The 19,305-nt window shown below is 34.4% G+C and overlaps 1 protein-coding gene across 2 annotated transcripts; it reads left to right on the top strand.

Moving 5' to 3' along the window:
• The first annotated feature begins 7,245 nt into the window (after positions 1-7,245).
• On the top strand, positions 7,246-18,794 carry LOC148868270 (protein TONNEAU 1a-like). Of its 2 annotated transcripts, none has more exons than XM_088972948.1 (8): positions 7,246-7,857; positions 9,070-9,202; positions 11,175-11,263; positions 11,391-11,510; positions 17,020-17,159; positions 17,281-17,306; positions 17,391-17,547; positions 18,533-18,794. In XM_088972948.1, the coding sequence occupies exons 1-8, from the start codon at positions 7,771-7,773 to the stop codon at positions 18,582-18,584; spliced, it is 804 nt and encodes a 267-aa protein (XP_088829074.1). In that variant the 5' UTR covers positions 7,246-7,770; the 3' UTR covers positions 18,585-18,794. The 2 variants fall into 2 exon arrangements, with proteins under 2 accessions (XP_088829074.1, XP_088829073.1); XM_088972947.1 differs by having other exon boundaries at positions 7,302-7,857; positions 11,388-11,510.
• Positions 18,795-19,305: the final 511 nt, after the last annotated feature.

Here is a 19,305-nt window from a genome sequence, read left to right as displayed (position 1 = left end):
GATGAAAACACTATTTTTTAGGTAAATTTAAAAGTATAAGTTTTTGTGTTATTGGAATTATTAGTTTATTATGTATTAATTTAATTAATATAATTTAATGATGAGAAGAAACAAAAATGGCTTAAATATATGATTAAATGAAGGTGAATGCAAGTTAATACCTTAAAAGTTAGATTTAATGAAAGGGGATTGAATGCATTAAGTATCTTAAAATTACTCATTTTCAACTCATTTAATATCAATTTCAAATTACCATATTTGTCCTCATTTTTATCAATAAATTTAAATATAAAGTGGTAAATGTTGTCCTTAGAAAATTCCATAAATATTATTGAGGCTATTCGTACTTTTTAAAATAGTATAGATTTTAGTTATTGAGCTAAAAAAGTTTTGCTACTAAGGCCATGTTTGGGAGTGCTTAAAAATAAGTGCTTATTTAGAAGGAGACCACACCATTAAGCACTTATTGGTGTTTGGAAAATAAGCTTGGAATAAGTGCTTATTTTAAAAATAAGGGTTTATTTTTTAAGCCCAAATTTTCAGCTTTTTTTAAGTGTTCATACAATAAGCACTTATTCAATTTTTTCTCCCATAATTGTCCCCAATGAATTTTTAGAATACCAGTTATACCCTTTTACAAAAAGCACTTTTAGAAAATTAATTTTACAAAAGCACTTTCATAAAAGTACTTTTACATGAAAGCATTTTTTATAAAAGTACTTTTATTCATTCACTTTGGATTGGATATTTTGAAATTTTAAAAGAAAATGAAGGACAAAAGAGTTGCAATTACTTATTTAAGTGCTTATTGGAGAAAAAGACCACCAATAGCCCGATATAAAATAAATGTTTATTTTTTTAAATAAACACTTGAAAAAGTTGTGTGTCAAATGCAAATAAGTATTTATTCGAATAAGCACTTGTTTTTAACATAAACACTCTAAAACATGGCCTAACTGTTAAAATAAGTTCTACAACATTTTTATCACCGCAAACTAACATTTCTTGCGACCATGGTTGCAAGACAATCCGAAGACCTTTCAATAAAATGCAAAATATACTAGCATTTGCAATAAATTCACAACATTATGTAATTTTTTACTTTTTCTAATTGCTGGTGTAACTGTATTTCATTAGAATTTGCATGTGACATGATCGTATAAAATGTATTTTTTATCATTACATGACTACATGTTTCTTTTTTCTGTTTGAATAGCATGTAAAACAAAAAACAAAAAACAAAAACTCCATTGGCAAACAGAATATTGCATGGGATTTGCTGCAAATTCTGGCGTGTGGACCAGGCTACTGTCCAATAACAAATGAACACTCTGCAGGTAATTTTTTTTTTATTTTATTTCCCTCCCATGTATATTTAATTTTTGGTTTCTTGCTCTTGAGTCTTGATATAACCACGTTGTAACTGGATCCATTACTAGTTTTCCTTCAATCGGATAATATTAGTTCAGGTGTGTACCTTCTTTCAACCTCATGCCTTAGGCTCTAGGAACCCAATGTGCTTTCCTCTGGATTTTTTAATTTTGGTTACTGAGGGATTGCTCTTACAGTAAATTGATTTTTGTTGGTTATCCTAATTAATGCATGTGTTATTAATGAGGATTGTAGTGAATGCAAATGGTTGCAGCACTTCTCAGGCGGCAATGAAAACATTCACTCTAATGGATCGTGCTTTCATACTTTTTCTTTTCTGATTTTGCATTCTCTCCCTTTTGCAGACTATCTATTGAGTTGTAGGCTCTAATAGAGATGGTGGCATTCCAAAAACCCCTAAATCTAAGCGTGAGGAAGAAAATTTATAAAAGAGGCCAATCAATAGAACAAGAAAGGGTTGTGGTGGTTGACTGGCTTGGTCGTTTCTGATCATAACTGGTGAAGTTGAGAGAAGTCGCAGTTAGGAGCTGCTGCATGATCAATAGAGCTCTTGAACCAATCGACATGCTAGCTAACATGGAATTGAGTGCAAGACTATCTTTTATATATAACCTGATTTTCAATCTGGTGGGTCAAAAGATTTCAAGTATTATTCAGTGAAAAATTTTGTTTTTCCCATTATCAAAAGTGTGACAGACAAAATTACTGCATATTTTGTTTTATACAATTTTAGACAATAGGCCTTTATAGATGTAACGAGGTAAAGGCGAATGAACATGAGTTTAATAAGGTTTATCTTTTATAAATTTATTTCGGTTACTTCTTTTTTATAAATATATTTAAGTTTTTGCTCAATAATCCAATCACATTATGTTTGTGTGAATAGGTCACAATATTTAGGGCATTGAAATTAAAAATTGATACTCACATATGGGCTGGTTGCTTATAGTCCGGATTAGTTGAGAAGGCATCTAAGTCTTCGCTACAATTCATTTTATGCAAGGTCTTCTTAACAATTTTTGTAGTTCTTCCCCATTACCATTTATTAACCAAATCCATGACTACAGGAAAAGGCATCTTGACAAGCATGGGGTTCAGACAAAAAACTGAATAGCTCATTTAAAGATTGGTAATCAAAAAATCGAAATGAGTGGTAAGGGCAGGCAATCCCCTACAAAAGTTGAGGAAATGGAACATTTTGGTGAGATCAGCTTTTGTCACGTTCGAACACCGCTCGAATGACCTTTTTAACCTTGTGTCATAAATATCTCCATACTTACACACCCTATTTCATAGGGAGATATTCCCAATGCAAGACCCTAAAGGTTGTTCCCCGATAGAAGCCGAGTTCTCGTTTGGTTCCTCAACATTAAGGAAAGGGGATCTTTACGTGCGAGGTAGGCCATGTGGAATGAAGCCTTATTTTAGTTCACTTGCAGAGGCCCATGCTATGTATGGAAAAATCTGAAAGATTTAATACTTTTATTTTTCATTTAATGTTGATTTATAAAAAATAATTATTGTTAATTGAATATAAACAAATAGTTTTTAATAAATTTAGTTTTATTAATAATTATCTTAGCGGGACCCGTGCGATGTACATGATTTATTAAGCAAAAGATAAATAATGGAAATGGTCATTTACTAAAATATCCTTATAATTTCATGGATTTATTGAAAATTGACCCTGCAGTTAGCATTTTACTAAAGCACCACTTATAATTTGCAATGGATTTAATTAATCTTCCATTAGATGATAGTAGAAAATGACAGTGTTGACCCTAATATTCATTTAAATAATTTTAATCAAAAGATAATATAAATAAAAATACCCTTTTGCCCTTAATAAGACATGATCAACCACTCTATTGGCTAAGTAAATAAATTGTAAAATATATGGGATATTTTAGTAAAATGAAAACTATAAGGTAGGTTTAAGTAAATATGTAAAACTATAAGGTGTGTTCTAGTAAATTGCCCTAATATAAACACATAAGAGTATACAATTGTTTTATATTTTTAAATTTTTAGATAATTAATAATTATCCATGTTTTATATACTACTTTTAATAATTTTTTTATAATACAAAAAATAACAATAATTAATTTCAGTTAGGTTTATTCATAAAACTTATGAAACCGACCAACCTGATCAACTCGACCTGAATTGGTCGGTTTTCTAGTATTTTATGTCAGTTTTGGTTCAAAAAATTCACAATTCGACTAAGTTTGATCAATTTCACTTTGGCCATTTGTAAATTGACCAAAATTGAACGACCTAACCATGGATATATATATATTAACATTTTATATTTTAAATGTAGTTTTTAATATGAAAATGTGATAAATTTCTCATATTTCTTAGTCTAAAATGTTTCATTTCATAAATCTAATTTATAAATTTATTTTTTGATAGTTGTTGTGAGTGAAGTGGTTAGGTTACGTACGGGAGTCTCCTTGAAAGACAAAAAAGTCAAGTGTAGGAGGTAGGCAAAAGGCTCGGGCAAATGAGGTGATAGAATGATTATCCCGTTATGAAATTAACCCCTATTTATAGGGAGATATCTCAAGGTCCCGAAAGGAATGAGCCAAAAGTGTTTGGTTCCCATTATGAAAGGGAATATTGGGTTTTGTGTTAATTGTTAGGGAACACTGTTAGGGTTTCGCCATGTGTTTTATGAGATATCTCAATGACAAACTTTTATTTTATGTGAGGATTCTTATAATACACGTGTACTACTTCCTTTTCGTGACAATTTTGAAAAGACATAGCATGGGTGACGTTACAATTTAGCTTGTGCACCTTCATTAGGCTCATGGGGTGTCCCGTCACGCGCATTATTTAACGATGCACATGTTTCTATTATTTGTTTATGATTTGCGGTGAGTCTACGTTCATTGTGTTTATGTGATGGTTTTAAACTCATCGCAAGTCCACGTAGGTCCGAAGTCCATCACGGTTCTGCGATGGATTTAAACTCATCGCAAGTCCGCGTGGGATAGTATTCGTTTAACACCTCCTCTGTTTTGATGGTTTAAGTGACTACCATGTACCTATAATTGCACTATAACTTTTTAAATTAAATTAAATTTTTATGTTTAAATATTTTGAATTAACCTTTTGTGAAAACTGATCAACGATACAACTTGAGTGAGTCGGTTTTTACAAAAGGTTAGTCGGCTAGGAGTGCTCACGGAACCAAACCGTGGGTCTTTTTTTTGGACCGAAATGGTAGTACCAATTTTTTGAATACCAGTAACCGAAACCGAACCGAAACCAGTCAGTTAATCGACGTTTCGATTCATCGGTTTTTCAATTTGTTTGACTTTATAATATTTATTATAAATATATATAAAATATTATATTTAAATAATAAATATATATATATATATAATGTGTATTTATTATTTTATAATATAAAATGCATATAATATATATATATATAATATACATAAATATATAAAAATATATATACAAAAACATGTATATCGGTCAGTTCAATTAACCACCGGCTTTTTAAATTGGTTAACCGAAACTGAACCATTACCTTCAGTTTTTTAAAATCACTGAACCAAAAACCGAACCGATCAGTTTGGTTAACCGAATTTTCAGGTTTGGTTTTGGTCAGTTTTTCCTTTTTTTTTTTGCTCACCCCTATAGTCAACTTTAGCTGACTAACTCCCCAACCTGACAATGTCAATTTGTCGGCCAAATAGCCTACGACCGGTTCGAACCAACTCATGAACACTCATAATTTTAGCTAAATTAATAGTTTTATCTTCGATAAATAACAATACTTTAATCTCCAATAATTATTAAAAATTTATATAAAAAACACGTAATTATTGAAAATATATTGATAATGAAAAATACAATAATTACAAAAATGCAATAAATACTAAAAATATATTAACTTAGTCAATAGATAGTATAATCTCAAATAATAGTTTAATATCTAATAAATATTAATTAATCAATAAGTTATAAAAAAATACAATAAGTACAATAAATTAAATTTAAAAAAATTCAATAATAGTAGTTTAGTCTCCAATAATTATTGAAAGTTTTCTATTAAATGACAAAAAAATATAATATAATCATTGAAAATACATTTATCACAAAAAACTATAAATAATTATTGAAATACAATAAATATTAATTTTAGTATATATAATTATATAATAAATACAGATTAAGAGCTTAAATTTATTATTAATAAATATTAATATTTTTTAAAGTTAGTTTCTTGAATTATTACTTGATATATGTGAAATTAGTTATTTACAGTATTATATAAATATATTAAATTATTATTAATTTCAATATTATGTTATAATTATTTGTCTACTTTGAAGAATTTTTTAAATTTATTACATAATTTTGTTGTTTTAACTATTTAAAAATCTAGTTATGATAAATATTTAAATAATCTATAAAATATTTTAAAAATTTGGTTATTTGAATTTTATTTATTTAAAGATATTACATATTATTAAATACTTGAAAAACATTTCAATTAATAATCCGAATAATATAATTTAAATTGTTAGTACATAATTTTATGATATATTTTATAAAATTATATATATATTTTTTGTGTTTTTAATAAATGTTTTAAAGTTGTTATGTAATTTTGTTAGAATATTTAAATAATTCTTATATTTTTTAATCCAAACTTTATTTAGATAGATATAGATAAAAAGTAGGGGAGAGGATGAATAGGAATTAGAGATAATTTAGGAGATAAACTCTCTACTAAATTAAAGATAATTTTGGAGATAAATACGTATTATAGATAATTTAGAGGATAAATAAGAATTAGTGATAATTTTGGAGAAAGTGGGGGAGGTAGTTTTGGAGAAATTTTAGGAGAAGAGATTATTTAGGTTTTGGAAAAGTGCATCTCATTGGTTGTTTAATCTAATCAAGATGAGAAATGATTATTGTTTTATATTTTTAAAATAAAAAAATACAAAAAATGGAGAAAATAGATAAATAACTTCTCTCAAATGAGCGCTATGTAGACATGGCAGGAGCAAATTTAATATATATATATATATATAGATAGATAGATAGAGAGAGAGAGAGAGATGTGATAGAGGAATTTGTATGAAAGAGTAACAATGTTGAACCTATCGATTAGGCTTTGGGCTCTCTAGAAATCCATTGAATAGCCCCATGGACAAAGGCTTTAGGCTCTAAGCACCGTTGTACCCATAAAGTAGGTTGCTTTGTAAAAATCCATCGAATAGCCCCAGTAAATAAATGGGAAGATGAATGTTCAACCCACACCAGAATTCTTAACCCCACCGTATAGGTGGGATGAATTTTGACCGTGTATCAATAGGGGTGGCAACAAGCTGAGCTTTTCACGAGTTGTTTGAGCTCGGCTTGGTTTCAACCAAGTTTGAGTTTGAACTTGAGCCCAATTATGAAGCGAACTGAGCTCGACTCGTAAGTTGGCTTGAATATATGTATATATATTTGATATTAAATATATATATATATATATATATATATAATATGATAATATATATAATAAAATTATAGAAAATAATATATATAATAAAAATATTATAATTGTTAATTATTATAAATCTTATTTTTTTAAGTATCAAATAAAAGTATTTTTATTTTTATAAAATATTTTTTCTTAAAATCAAGCTCGAGCCGAGCCTAACCTAGCTTGAACTTATGAATTTTTTATCCAAGCCGAGCTAAAGCTCAAAGTTCTAGCTTGAACCGAACTCGAGCCTTATAGACCCTTAGTATCAATGCCAAATTCATGAATAGGATGCCGTTTATTGAGGGCCTACTAATAGAGTATGGGGTTGTAATTTCAGATTTTTCATGTGGAGTGCAATATGCTTCAATAAAAATTCTTAACACATTCCAGAATTCTTAGCCACACGTACGGGAGATGTTTACGGTGTACGATCAGGACATGTTTATGAGGAGCAGATCAGGTTGACCACTGAAAGGCGGGATTCGATCCCTTGTCTCTGTTACAAACAGCCGGAGACCTCACTAGCTAGCTAGCCGGCAGGCACATTTGCGCATGCAGTCTATCCAATGGCTCGTGTCGGGAACCCAACAACATGGTCCAATGCATGATTGGTGCCTAGCCAACGGCCAACGGGGTCAGACCAACATCCACCGACTCACAATTCACAAATCACCATCCATCTTTCCTTCACAGAGGCACAAATCACCAAAATATTAACTTTCCTTTTCAAATCCCTTCCAGCTGGCTTCTGTTAAATAAAACCCCTCCGTCGTCACTCCACTTGCCGTGGCATTTCCCTCGTACCAGTCCGAAGAACGGAAGGGCTTCTGGTGCGTGGAAACCACACAGAAGCAAGCCAACAAGCTAAGAAATGGACGACTACACCAGGGAGATGATGGATCTCAAAACACTTGTCACTCGAACACTAGAGAAGAAAGGTGTTCTCGCCAAGATCAGAGTATCTTCGAAAACCCCTTTTAGTATCCGCTTTATTTATTTGTGTTATCAATTCTGCTTGTTCCTCATTTTCTTTGTTTTGTTTCTTCTTGCTTCCGTCCACGATCTTCTGATGTTCGGCAGTTATTTGAAGGCTTGACGGGTGAAAAGTGGGGAGGGTTTGCTTTAGATGGAATTATAGTAGGAAGCTTAGGTGACTGAGTCAATGGATAGTTGGTCTAGGGTTTTTTCTACCCATACATTGCGATCTTATTCTGGTTGCAAGGGTTAAGAATACTGAACGGGATTCTTTCAAGACTGCAACAATGAAAAATTAGGTTATTATTTTTGACGTTGGGCCAGTTTACAGGAACGCTTTCTCACGACGGGAATTTATGGCAATTGTATTTGTCATTGCAAATTCATGGTGAGAGCATGCAAGTGTAGATTGGGTTAGTATGGAAATGGCAAGAGTCGTTGAACATAAAAAATGCCTTATCGACTTGTTTTATTTCTTTCCTTCTTTTCTTCCTTCCTCGTTTTAGTTCCCGCTTCACCTTCTTGGTGGGTTTTGGTCTAGTGATTCATAAACAGAAGAGTGTAGAATCTTTTTGAAAAGAAGTAAATGTTTATTTAATAAATAAGCTCGAATCCAAGAATTTCTGCTTTCGAAACCTAATTGAAATGTATGTGTGGAAATGGAAAATCTGTGATGCCAAATACTCAAAGAGAGAACTCAAAAAAGGATTGTGCATAAGAGAACCAAAAGGTTTATAATAAAATGTTCATGCTTAATAAAAGAAGAATTTAAGTTTTATTAGAAATGTTGTTTTCATTGATTATGAATATAGTATACCTTTTGAATTCTCTTACGCTGTTCTCAGTTGATATTAGCATAGACTTACTGTCTAATAGAAGGACATATGAAGAACAGTAAATGAAATAAAGTATGCTTATTCTTTATTACTCTCATTAAGAAATTCCATACAATTTTGAACTTGACTAAATTAAGAATTGGTTTTTGGTAGAAGTATTACATTGCTGGTTAGAAAAATTTCCTGTTTTACTTCAAGCAGGCTTACTTATTAAATAACTCATGTAAACCTGTTGCTATGAATGGGCATCTCTGTTTTCCCTCTTTCATTGTCATGTTTTATATTTCTCAATCTCATGACGAATAGTTGTTGAAGACCCTCGTGTTCTGGATTTTAGTTTCATCTGACTTTTTTTATAGGCTGAGCTTAGGGCTAGTGTATTTGAGGCCATTGAAGAGGAAGATCGGGCAGTTGAAAACGAAGATGGTGTCCCACCTGCATTACTGGGTAGCTGCAATGACCGTGCAAAGCAACTTCATGCATCTCCTTCAGGTTCCTTCATAAGACCTATTCTGTACATAAAATTATCTGCTTGTTTTCAATTCAAATATTCATAAGTTGCTAGGTATTGATTTTGGAAGACTCTGTATTGCTTGAATCTTGAACCATTCAGATCTGGACACTTGATTTTTTTTTTTGCATGCCTATGGAGGCACTGTTTCCCCCCTGTTTTTAATAGGAGGATATTATGCTAGAATATGATACATTCATATTTGTTCTTGTCACTAGATTTCTCTGGTTGGTGATAATGACTAGAATAAATATTACTATTTCATTGGTTCTTGCTATGCATATTTTCATCGATGAAAAAGAAATAATTTTCATTAAAAATAAAAGGAGACAGAATACAACTGAGCGGTGAAAAGATATCATATCCAAAAAACAAAATAACTGATCCAAACCTTACCCACATGGCCACACCAAATGAAACTTGACCTATGAGCAAGGTTCAAAGTATCAATATACCTTTGTCTCTGTGTATCAGCAGAGGTGTATCGGTACTTGAAAGTTAAAACCATGCGCCATTGTATTTTTTTTTAAATTTTTTATTTATGTGTAAAACATAAAATACTTTGAACCTTGCCTATGAGGCTATGACCAGAACACTTGAAATGATTACCTCTCAACTAACCTCCAAAAAATTATAGTCCATGTTTTATTCACTCCATTACCCATCTTCTACCTATCCTACAAGCAGCTAACATTGAATCAGTATTACATCAGTCCTATTACTCTCCAGTCATCTCCCAAGTAGGCGTGGTTTCTCACTCCATTTGACATATACTTAAACCTATACCTTATTCCTCCTTATATTTGCATACCATCTTCCATTTTGTGAATTAGTCATAGTCCCCATTTGTTTTTGTAGGTCCATGGCATTTTTCATCTTCTTTATCACCTTTGTGGAAGCTTTAGTATGTATGTTAATTGGTAAAGGTGTATCTGATGAATGATCTCACTCTCCAGAGAGATTTATATATGTAATAGATCTTTGGATGACAGTTGGGTTGTAATTCTTGAGGCTTCTTTTGTGTTGGATTTCCTCCTAGAGGGAGACCACGGCACGATATTTCAAAGGCCAACCTGATCTCTTACAGGCTTTCCCCTAGGATGGGAATGTAGAATTCCATCACTACCACCACTGCCTCCTCTTCCTCCTCCTTAGGGGTGATCATTTTCCGCCTGGCCTGACCCGGCAATTCTGGGCTTGGGACTAGGCTTGTGTTCAGGGTCTTCAGGCCTGGCCTGGGCCTGGGCCCAATACTTCAGGTCTGCCCTGCTCCTGCACATATTCATATACATGTTATTTATACATAATTATATATTTATATATAATATTTTATATTATATAATGCCTAAAACAAATTTTGAATACATAAATATAAATTCTTATATACATTTAATATTTTATACATAAAAGTTATAGGATTGGAATCAGGCTGAGCCTGAACCCTTATTGTAGGTGCAAAACCCGGCTCAGGACCGGGCTGGCCCAGCCCATAATCACCCCCATGATAAGGGTGTCTTCTTTCATGATTATTAAAAAAAATGAAAACAGGTATTAGAAGGGACACAAACATTAAACCTCCACAGCTTTAGGGGCAAGGCCCACTAATATCTCTAATGGAGGCAAATTAAGACGGCGAGATGATAATGTATTGAGAATCATTCAAGGACTTTTTAACATTTCTTGTCAACTAGCAGTCTAATTTCTTGATATTTCAAAAGCATAATGGTGTCATCTGCAACGTGTCAGAGGATTGCATCTTGGATGACAGCATAGGATTTTAAAATGTACCTTCATTGTCTTTCTAAATATTTGAGTTTGTACTTGTATCTATTTATATATGATGCTAAAATAGTTACACTTTCTTTTGTTTTATTTCCGTCCATAACTTTCATTTCTTTGATCCAACTTTGATATATTTTTTATCAATGTTTGAACTTTGATATCTACATGCAGGAAGGCTACTAACAGCACTTATATGTGAATACCTGGACTGGGCACAACTGGGTCACACTCTAAAAGTTTATCTGCCTGAATGTAATATGGTAATCATATAATTCTTTGTAATTCAAATAACATATTAATTTTCAGGTCTCACTTGAGACGTGTTATTTTTTTGTGACATTTTATATCTTCTTTATACATTCTTTTTTCTTTGTTTTTTTGCAGCAGAAGGATTTTTGGAAAGCTGAGTTGAAGGATTTTTGTAGCAAGAATGGATATGATTTTAACAGGAATGGAGAGAGTGGCCCTTTACTTCTCGATGTTCTTGAGGGGTACTTGAAGTATGAGGTTTGATACTAGATGTCATCCTTAATGTCTTCTACCATGGATTTAGACATTGTACATGAGAAGAAAAATAATAGTTACAATATGGTCCTGTTAGTGTGTAAATCATTCACTTCTGATTGCCTTAGCATTTTGGCTTTCTAAAACTCAAGTCAATTCAACTCTGCCTTAACTCTAACTATTTGAAGTTTGCCTCATGACATTTGTCCCTCCCATTTGCTTTATCAAGGGCCGTGTTTTCTGTTAAACTTTTTCTCATTGCAGGAAGTGTCTCACATGATTCATACTCATATTGGATAGGCTAAACGTTTCTATTTGACTGTTAAACTGTTAACCATACACAATCCCTGTACTTTATCTGGGCTTAGGACTAGCAGACAAGCTACCATTGGTGAATGGATGAGTGGTCTAAAGCTACACCCCTCCCCCCCGTGGACAACTTGACCTAACCTGAACCCGGCTCTTCTATTACTAATATACACATGTATTATACCATTATAGTCCTGCTACATATTATCATAATTCAACTATCCTAACTCTTAAGCTCTAACCCTAACGAGAAGCTGTCATTAGTGATTTTTGCTCCATAATTTTATGTTTTATAATTGCTGATTTCATGTTTTTGACTTTCAGTAGGAGATCTATCATAATTCTTAAGTCATAATATATTCTAATCATTAAAAACATTCTTTTTTTTTTCACTTTTGTACAAAAAAGAATTGATAAAAAAAATCAAACAAGCAAATGCCAATAAAAAATATGGTAAATATATGGTAATTAAAGTTGAGTTTAGGTCTCTTACTCAAAGACCAAGGGAATTTGAGAGATTTTAAGAGGATGTGAGCCCAACCCAACCATAAGTCAACTTTTGGTTGGGTTTTGTTGGGTTAGGGTTGAGGGTAGGTTGGGTTAGCCTTAAGTTTGGGGTTCAGAGTCTCAGGTTGTGCTAGGGTATGATTTTAGGCTGCTGACCTTCCTAAGGTGTATATTGAATTTACTAAAATACCCCTAATGCTTATAAAATTAGACTTTGTTGTTGTAAGGCTAGTGATGGAAGTTTTCCTCATCCCTGTCAAGTACTTGGCCTCCTTGATCTGGCGGGGACGTGGATGGAGACTGTCTTGGTTGGGATAGGGTCGGGGATGGGGATAAATAAGGATACCAGATTGGGGATGGGGACAGGGAGTGAAGTCCCCGCTCCAACCTAACCTCGATTCTATATTAAGTATGTGTACATATATTATATTAAATGCATAATATTATTTATATTATATACCAAAATATGTTTAAAATATTATTTACATTTTAAATTTTCCTTTATTTTAAATAAATATTTTTTCAAAAAAAACTTCTAATTAAAAATTCATTGATTCAGGTTCCCAATGGGGAACCCGTATTCGTAAGGGACTGGGGATGGATGCTAAATTTTTTTCCCGACTGGGATCGGGGTTGGGGATGAAGATTAATTTAAAACTTGGGGTTGGGGATGGGGAGTATGATCCCTGCCCCGAACCCACCCCATTGCCATTTCCATGCACGACATATGAATTTATGCAATATGGTTTGAATTTTATGTAAAGGATAATTGATAGTTCATGTGTTTTCTACATGTTTCAATCACACAATCAGAAATTTTGATGTTTATTCATGTTGTTTTGCTTGTATATAATAGAAAATTAGATGCAAGTTTCGGACCCTGCCTGTCCAACCCATAAAATTAGGGAGGGCTTGGATTTTGAAAATCCAACCCATTGTGGGTTTTGGGGAGGGTACGGGTTGGGAGGTTTGGAGGTGGTGAGGGTCTAGAAGACTATAATTTATAAAACCCTCCCTGAACTCACCTTGTTGCAATTCCTACCTTGGTCGATTGCCTTTTCATCACTCTAGTCTAGATCTGTTGGGCACCGGTTGAAGCAATTTGTTCCGCTTTCTATTGGGTGCCATGACTAGCTTTTCTAGAGTCTCTCTATACCTTGTCTAGGGTGGTTGCCTGGTTGACTCCTCACTAGCCCATTAGTGAAGCTGTCGACTAATCTTTGTACCCATTTAAAGTCATCTAATTTAATTTCTATAGCTCTAGTTCACTTTGCTACTTTTCATAGCCAGCTGGTATTTACTTTAGAATCACCCTCAACTTCAATCTGTCAACTCCAACTTCCTTAGCCTTTTTCTCCCCAAACACTGTTGCCAATATCTCTGCCTGGATGGAATCTCCTTCCCCTGTTGGACTTGAATACGTTGCAAGTAATCTCCCATTCTCATCCCCTATTACTCCCCCAATTCTAGATGGTTTTGGGTTGCCTACAACAGTGTCAGAATCTGCTTGGAAAACCACACATGTTATTGTTTGAACCAATCACCATCAAAACGGTATTTATCCAAGATTTTTGCTCAAACAGGGAAACCACTTGAAGATCACCTACTTGCTCAAAAACACTTTCGGAGTACATGCTAGCATATTTCTTTTGATCAATAACAGTGATTTCATTAAATGATTGAGGAGTGAAAATACATAGGAGTTAAAGTACATGCTAGCTAGCATGTGATAACCCTAGTACTGTAATGTAATTCTTGGGCTGTACTGTAATTCTTGATGTTGTTTGGGGTCAACACTCTTTGACTGAGTGGTTGACAGTGTAAGATGTTTGTTTGATATCCTTAATGAAAGTTACCGTTTCCAATAAAAAACCCTAGTATACTGGGGATTTCCAATTCAATCAGGACACTGCAAGACAAGCCCTAGCAAACTTTCCTTTGAGTCCTAGTGCCACAAGGACCCTTCTAATATCCTAGAGTCATCTCAGAACATAATACTAGAATCCTAGAGCAACTTGGACTTCTCTCTAGGAATTCCAGTTCAACTAGGAGTTCTCTCATATTTATCTCCGTGGCGTTCCCTTGAGACTAATACAGGAATCCTACCCTCACTGGGATTCCATTGCTAGATTCCTAGTTCAACTGGGTTTCCTAGCCATGCAAGTCAACTTATTGGTTGTAGCACTCTCTTGTCTAAGGGTTTGGATCCTTTATTGGGCATCCTCAAAAGCATAGTATCACTTTTAGCCTCTCAACATACAGAGTATGTTGTAAATACAATCCAATAGTAACCTCATTCATAGTATATCAAAGTGATTGATCATGATGCTACCGTCCTGAGAACTCGTTAGGTCGAAGGGCAAAAAGGTTTTTGCATTTGAGTGATACATTCTATTGGCGCAGCATAGTTTTCAAGACGTCAAGGCGAACCTAGGTGACACGAGAGCGCTTAGTCACCTGGTTGCCTAGGTGTCGCTTAATGTAAAAAAAAAGGAACAAAAAGGGGATGAACCCCTATTTTCACCATTGCAATAGAAGTAACAGGAGGGCGGAGCCCCTATTCTTGTCTTAGAAGAAAGAAAACATGAAATAAAAACCTCACAAATCATGGACAAGAAGGGGCGGAGCCCCTGTTTTAGTTCAAAAAATGATGAAGATGAATCTTTTTTCCAAAAAAGGAAAATGAAGGGGCAGACCCCTGTTTTTTGTTCCAGAAGGAGTGTTTCTGTTTAAAAAAAAGAAAAAAGTGTTCTAGACTTCTAGTCCTCTAATATTTCTTATTCAACGAAGAAGTGGAACTGTGGAAGAGAAAGGAGGAGGGGTGGAGCCCTTGTTTTTGTTCAAAAATTTATATAAAAACTTATTGTCTTATGAAGTAAATAAAAATAATGATTCAGTACATCATGTCTATGCTTATATTATAGACTTAGAATGTTACAAGATATTAAATATACAAAACTTAAAATAGGTTATATATCATATCATATCATATGATGTTTGGGCGATGCGAGACCCAAAAAGCGTCTACAAGCCTAGGCATCGCCTTGACAACTATTTGGCAGTGAGAGATAAATCTTGTGATGGATCAAACTCAATTGGATTAGCCATGGTTTCCACCTTCCACAACCAATTAAATTTCGGATGGGCTGAGATTTTGAATGTGTTTTTACATCAATTGGGGAAGGGGGTGAGATTCATGAGATTGTGAGAATTGGGAGGAAGGTGAAGGATAGGAGTCAGTTTTCGCTGATGAAGAGTGAAGGAAGACGTGGGTTTCGATGCAGGTGAGAGGGTGAGGCTTGGATGTCCATGGCTGCTCTATGTTGGTTCCCAGGCTCAGCTGGTTTGTTCTAGTGCTTGCTTCTTGTATTGGTTGCTGGCTTTTGCTGTTTTCTTTTGAGCTGGTTGGGGTGTTAGTTGTTTGGGGGCCTTTTGTTTGGGATTTGGATGCCTGTAGTTTATTAGCTCTTGTGTGTGTTCTCTCAACACCGTCCTAGGTTGTAATTGTTTTTTTTCTTTTTTAATAAAATTTCTTTTTACTAATAAAAAAAGTCTGTTCATATCAGACTTGCTGGTACATGAATCCTTGGAATTTATCTGCTAATGTTGAACATGTTGAAAGTTATGCTGGTTAGAAAAGGAGTTGTGCTACCAGATGTAACCTGTATGTTGTGTGGGAGGGGGGAAGTAACTTCAAACCATCTGTTTCTTCATTGTGAATTTTCTTCAACAATCTGGGCCCACTTTCTCAAGGCAATTCACTGCTCTACCTGCTTGCCTAATTCAGTAAAGGCCCTCTTAGAAGGTTGGGAAGTTTGGGGGGGGGGGGCATGAATGGAAAGGGAAGGATTCTGTGGAAAGCAATTCCTCTAGCAGTGCTGTGGTCGATTTGGAGGGAAAGAAACAGAAGGATTTTTTGATCAGAAGCAGCTTCAGGTTGAAAGGGTGATAAATTTAATTGTTGATGATCTCAGAGGGTGGCTGATCTCCAACTTGCTTTTCAAGGGGAATATTCTGGCTTCTTGTGTGGCTGTTAATTTTTTTGAGGTTTCTTAAAACTGTCATCAGTTGTACTTTTCTCTGTACAGTGAGCAGTTTGTTTGCTTTCCTATGATTAACAAAACTTGACCTTACCTTTTCAAAAAAAAAATGTCAACATCCAGCACATTCATAAAAAAAAATCAACATCCAGCACTGAAACTCACCTATTCATTATTGGTGGAAAGTTTTTCTTTCTTCCTATTCCTTTTTCCTTTTTGATAAATACTCTTTTTTGTCATTTATTTATAACAAATGACATAAGATTATAAAGGATGATTGCAAAAAATTTAGATTTTTAACTCACCCCTTGACTTATGTGGCATAAGATTATAAAGAATGGTTATATCTTTTTTATGACTGCACCTTCACATTCTTGTTTCAGGTATCTTGTATATGCAATAAATAAACATAATCACAGAACAAAGTCAGGTTCTTAAATGTGTCCAGATGCATGCAATTCTGCTTCTCGGCATTGGAGTTTTTAGCTTGATGTGTATTTCTTTAACATGAGGTGTTTGATTAAACTGCTTTGTCTTCTTTGCACCAAGTGTTTCTTGCATATTAGAAATGTTCAGTATATGTATTTATGCCTTGTTCAATACATTATTAGTTGTTTAGTGGTATGTGTACAGACTTCTGAATCATGTTCCTGCAGAACTTATCTCAAGCAAGGGCTACTGGAAGGAGAATAATTAGTCCAGAAGCAGAGTCCTTATCAAATTTAGAGTCCAGGAACATCCGAAGATCCTCATCATCATCATCATCTGTTGCCGGAGGATTACCACCACTTGGAAGGTAGTGAAGAAGTTTTCCATTCATAATAATTTCATTTTTATGAACCTGAAAATATTTCTTATTGTTGCTCCTCTCTCTAAATTTCACTCTTATTGATATGTTTCATTCACTTGTATGCTAGGCCAAATCCTGTCTCCCAGACCTCTGGTAAGTAATGGATGATGGAGAATTTTCTTGTTCTGTTGTATTTTGGTTACAAATTGTCTTTCTTGAGGCTTCCTAGTGTTCCAGATCGGAGAATAGGTTCCACTGTGACCGGGTATAGGAAAGATGAATACAACTGGAGATATGATAATGATGATCTTTCCGAGGATGTAATTCGAGCTTCCAGTGCCTTGGAAAATATCCAGTTGGATAGAAAAGCACGAAATCTAACAACATCATGGCGGTATGCCTTTCACAAGCTGTTGTATTCATTCTCTCTCTTTTGTTTTATACAAAATTACCTTCATCACCAACTTTTATATTCCTTTTATATAAAGCTTTTCTTTTATTACAAAATAACATGTCTTTCAAATTTTTGTTAATCTTTTAGGCAAATTGCTAATCACCAAAAGGTCCAAAAATCAATTTCTTTTTTTATTGGGTGAGTGCTTGTCTGTGTCGGGTCTTGACAGGGGCATCATGTCAACTGTCCTTCAACATACACAACTATTAAAATCTGGCAAACCCCTTTAGATGGCATATTGGAAACCAAAAGATACGATATGATACACCATGAAACACCGATACCTCGAACCTTGTTTGCCTATCATATGATACTTTGAATTTGAAGTTTGAACCTTGTTTGTACCTCATATGTGTGCATCCTACCTTGACTGGAAGATGAGGGCCCACCTAACTGGAAAAATGTTAATGCACTTGTGTCCAACTATGTCCTTGCCGTATCCAGGTAAAATAGATTCTGAGAATCTGATTCCCAATTAAACCCATTAACGCTAACTTAGATTGCAGGAACAGGTTCAAGGCAATCTGAACCAGCAAATCCTTTTTTTTTTTTTTTTTTTGTGTGGGGAGGGCGTGTGTTTCCTGCAGTCCTATTGGCCATGGTTTCCACTTTCCACAACCAACTAAATTTCGGATGGGCTGAGATTTGGAACGTGTTTTTAGATCAGATCTCGTTTCCACGTGTCATGTTGTCCTCTTTGTTACATGATAACTACTTGGCATATTGGATACGGCAAGGTATCTGCCTGACATGGACATTGCACTCATTCTGAAATGCTAATATTACATGGCATAGAAATTGGGTATGCTGTGACCAATATATTTGGATGGGGCGAAGGTGGAACTGGGAATATGATAGATATATAGAACAAAGCGAATGGCTGTTCCTTGTTAAAATCTCACTTTTTGTTGGTTCTTCCATGCAGGCATGCCGGGGATGGAATCACAGATGATGATGGCAAATCAGAACATATCTAGTCAAATGGTTACTGTATTTGTAGTTTCTAAATGTTTGTTTTTATCGAAAAGGTGAAAAAAACCAGGTCATGTATGATTATATTCCGTGATTTTAGTAATTGGTCGAGTTTTCTGTTTCTCTCGTGCTGTTTGTTTCAACGTATAAATGCTTATGTGAAGCCCCGTTTGATTTTTTTCATATAATGTTTATTAAGATCTCGCTATTGCTGACGTTTTTATCTTCCATTGTTTGGTTACTATAATTGGTGTTACGATCCTCCAACCCACCTTTCTGAGTTCACATCTACGCCCCACAAGGGGGCGCCCCACAGTGTCACACAGCACATCTCCCCCGTGCATTGGGAACTTCAGTCGGGAGATGTTCCCAATACACGGCGGAGATGTACTGTAGGACACTGGGGTGCCCCCCTTCTGGGTCGCAGATCTGAAGTCTTTCTTTCTCATCCCTTTGGTTGGCATCTATAATTGGTGTAATGATGCGCATGGCCATTGACGTATAATGCCAGATGTTACGTTACGTTTAGTCTAACAAGGACTGCATCAAGACACACGCATACACATGTAATTGGTTCCAACCTATTGTTCTATTTTTACTATCATTTTCTTGGTCACAAGAAACTGATGTCATTCAAGAAGAAGAAATTATATAGGACTCTCTATACCCTCGTTTGGCCCTGCTCACTTTTCGGTAAGTTATTTAGGTAAATGCAGTTAATGGGTA

This window comes from Nelumbo lutea, chromosome 2 (genome assembly GCF_056320005.1).
Source record: "Nelumbo lutea isolate HS-2025 chromosome 2, American lotus-T2T, whole genome shotgun sequence".
In the NCBI taxonomy this organism is placed as follows: Eukaryota; Viridiplantae; Streptophyta; class Magnoliopsida; order Proteales; family Nelumbonaceae; genus Nelumbo; species Nelumbo lutea.
The sequence above is the reverse complement of the archived record's forward strand: the minus strand, read 5'-3'. Positions and strand labels throughout refer to the sequence as shown.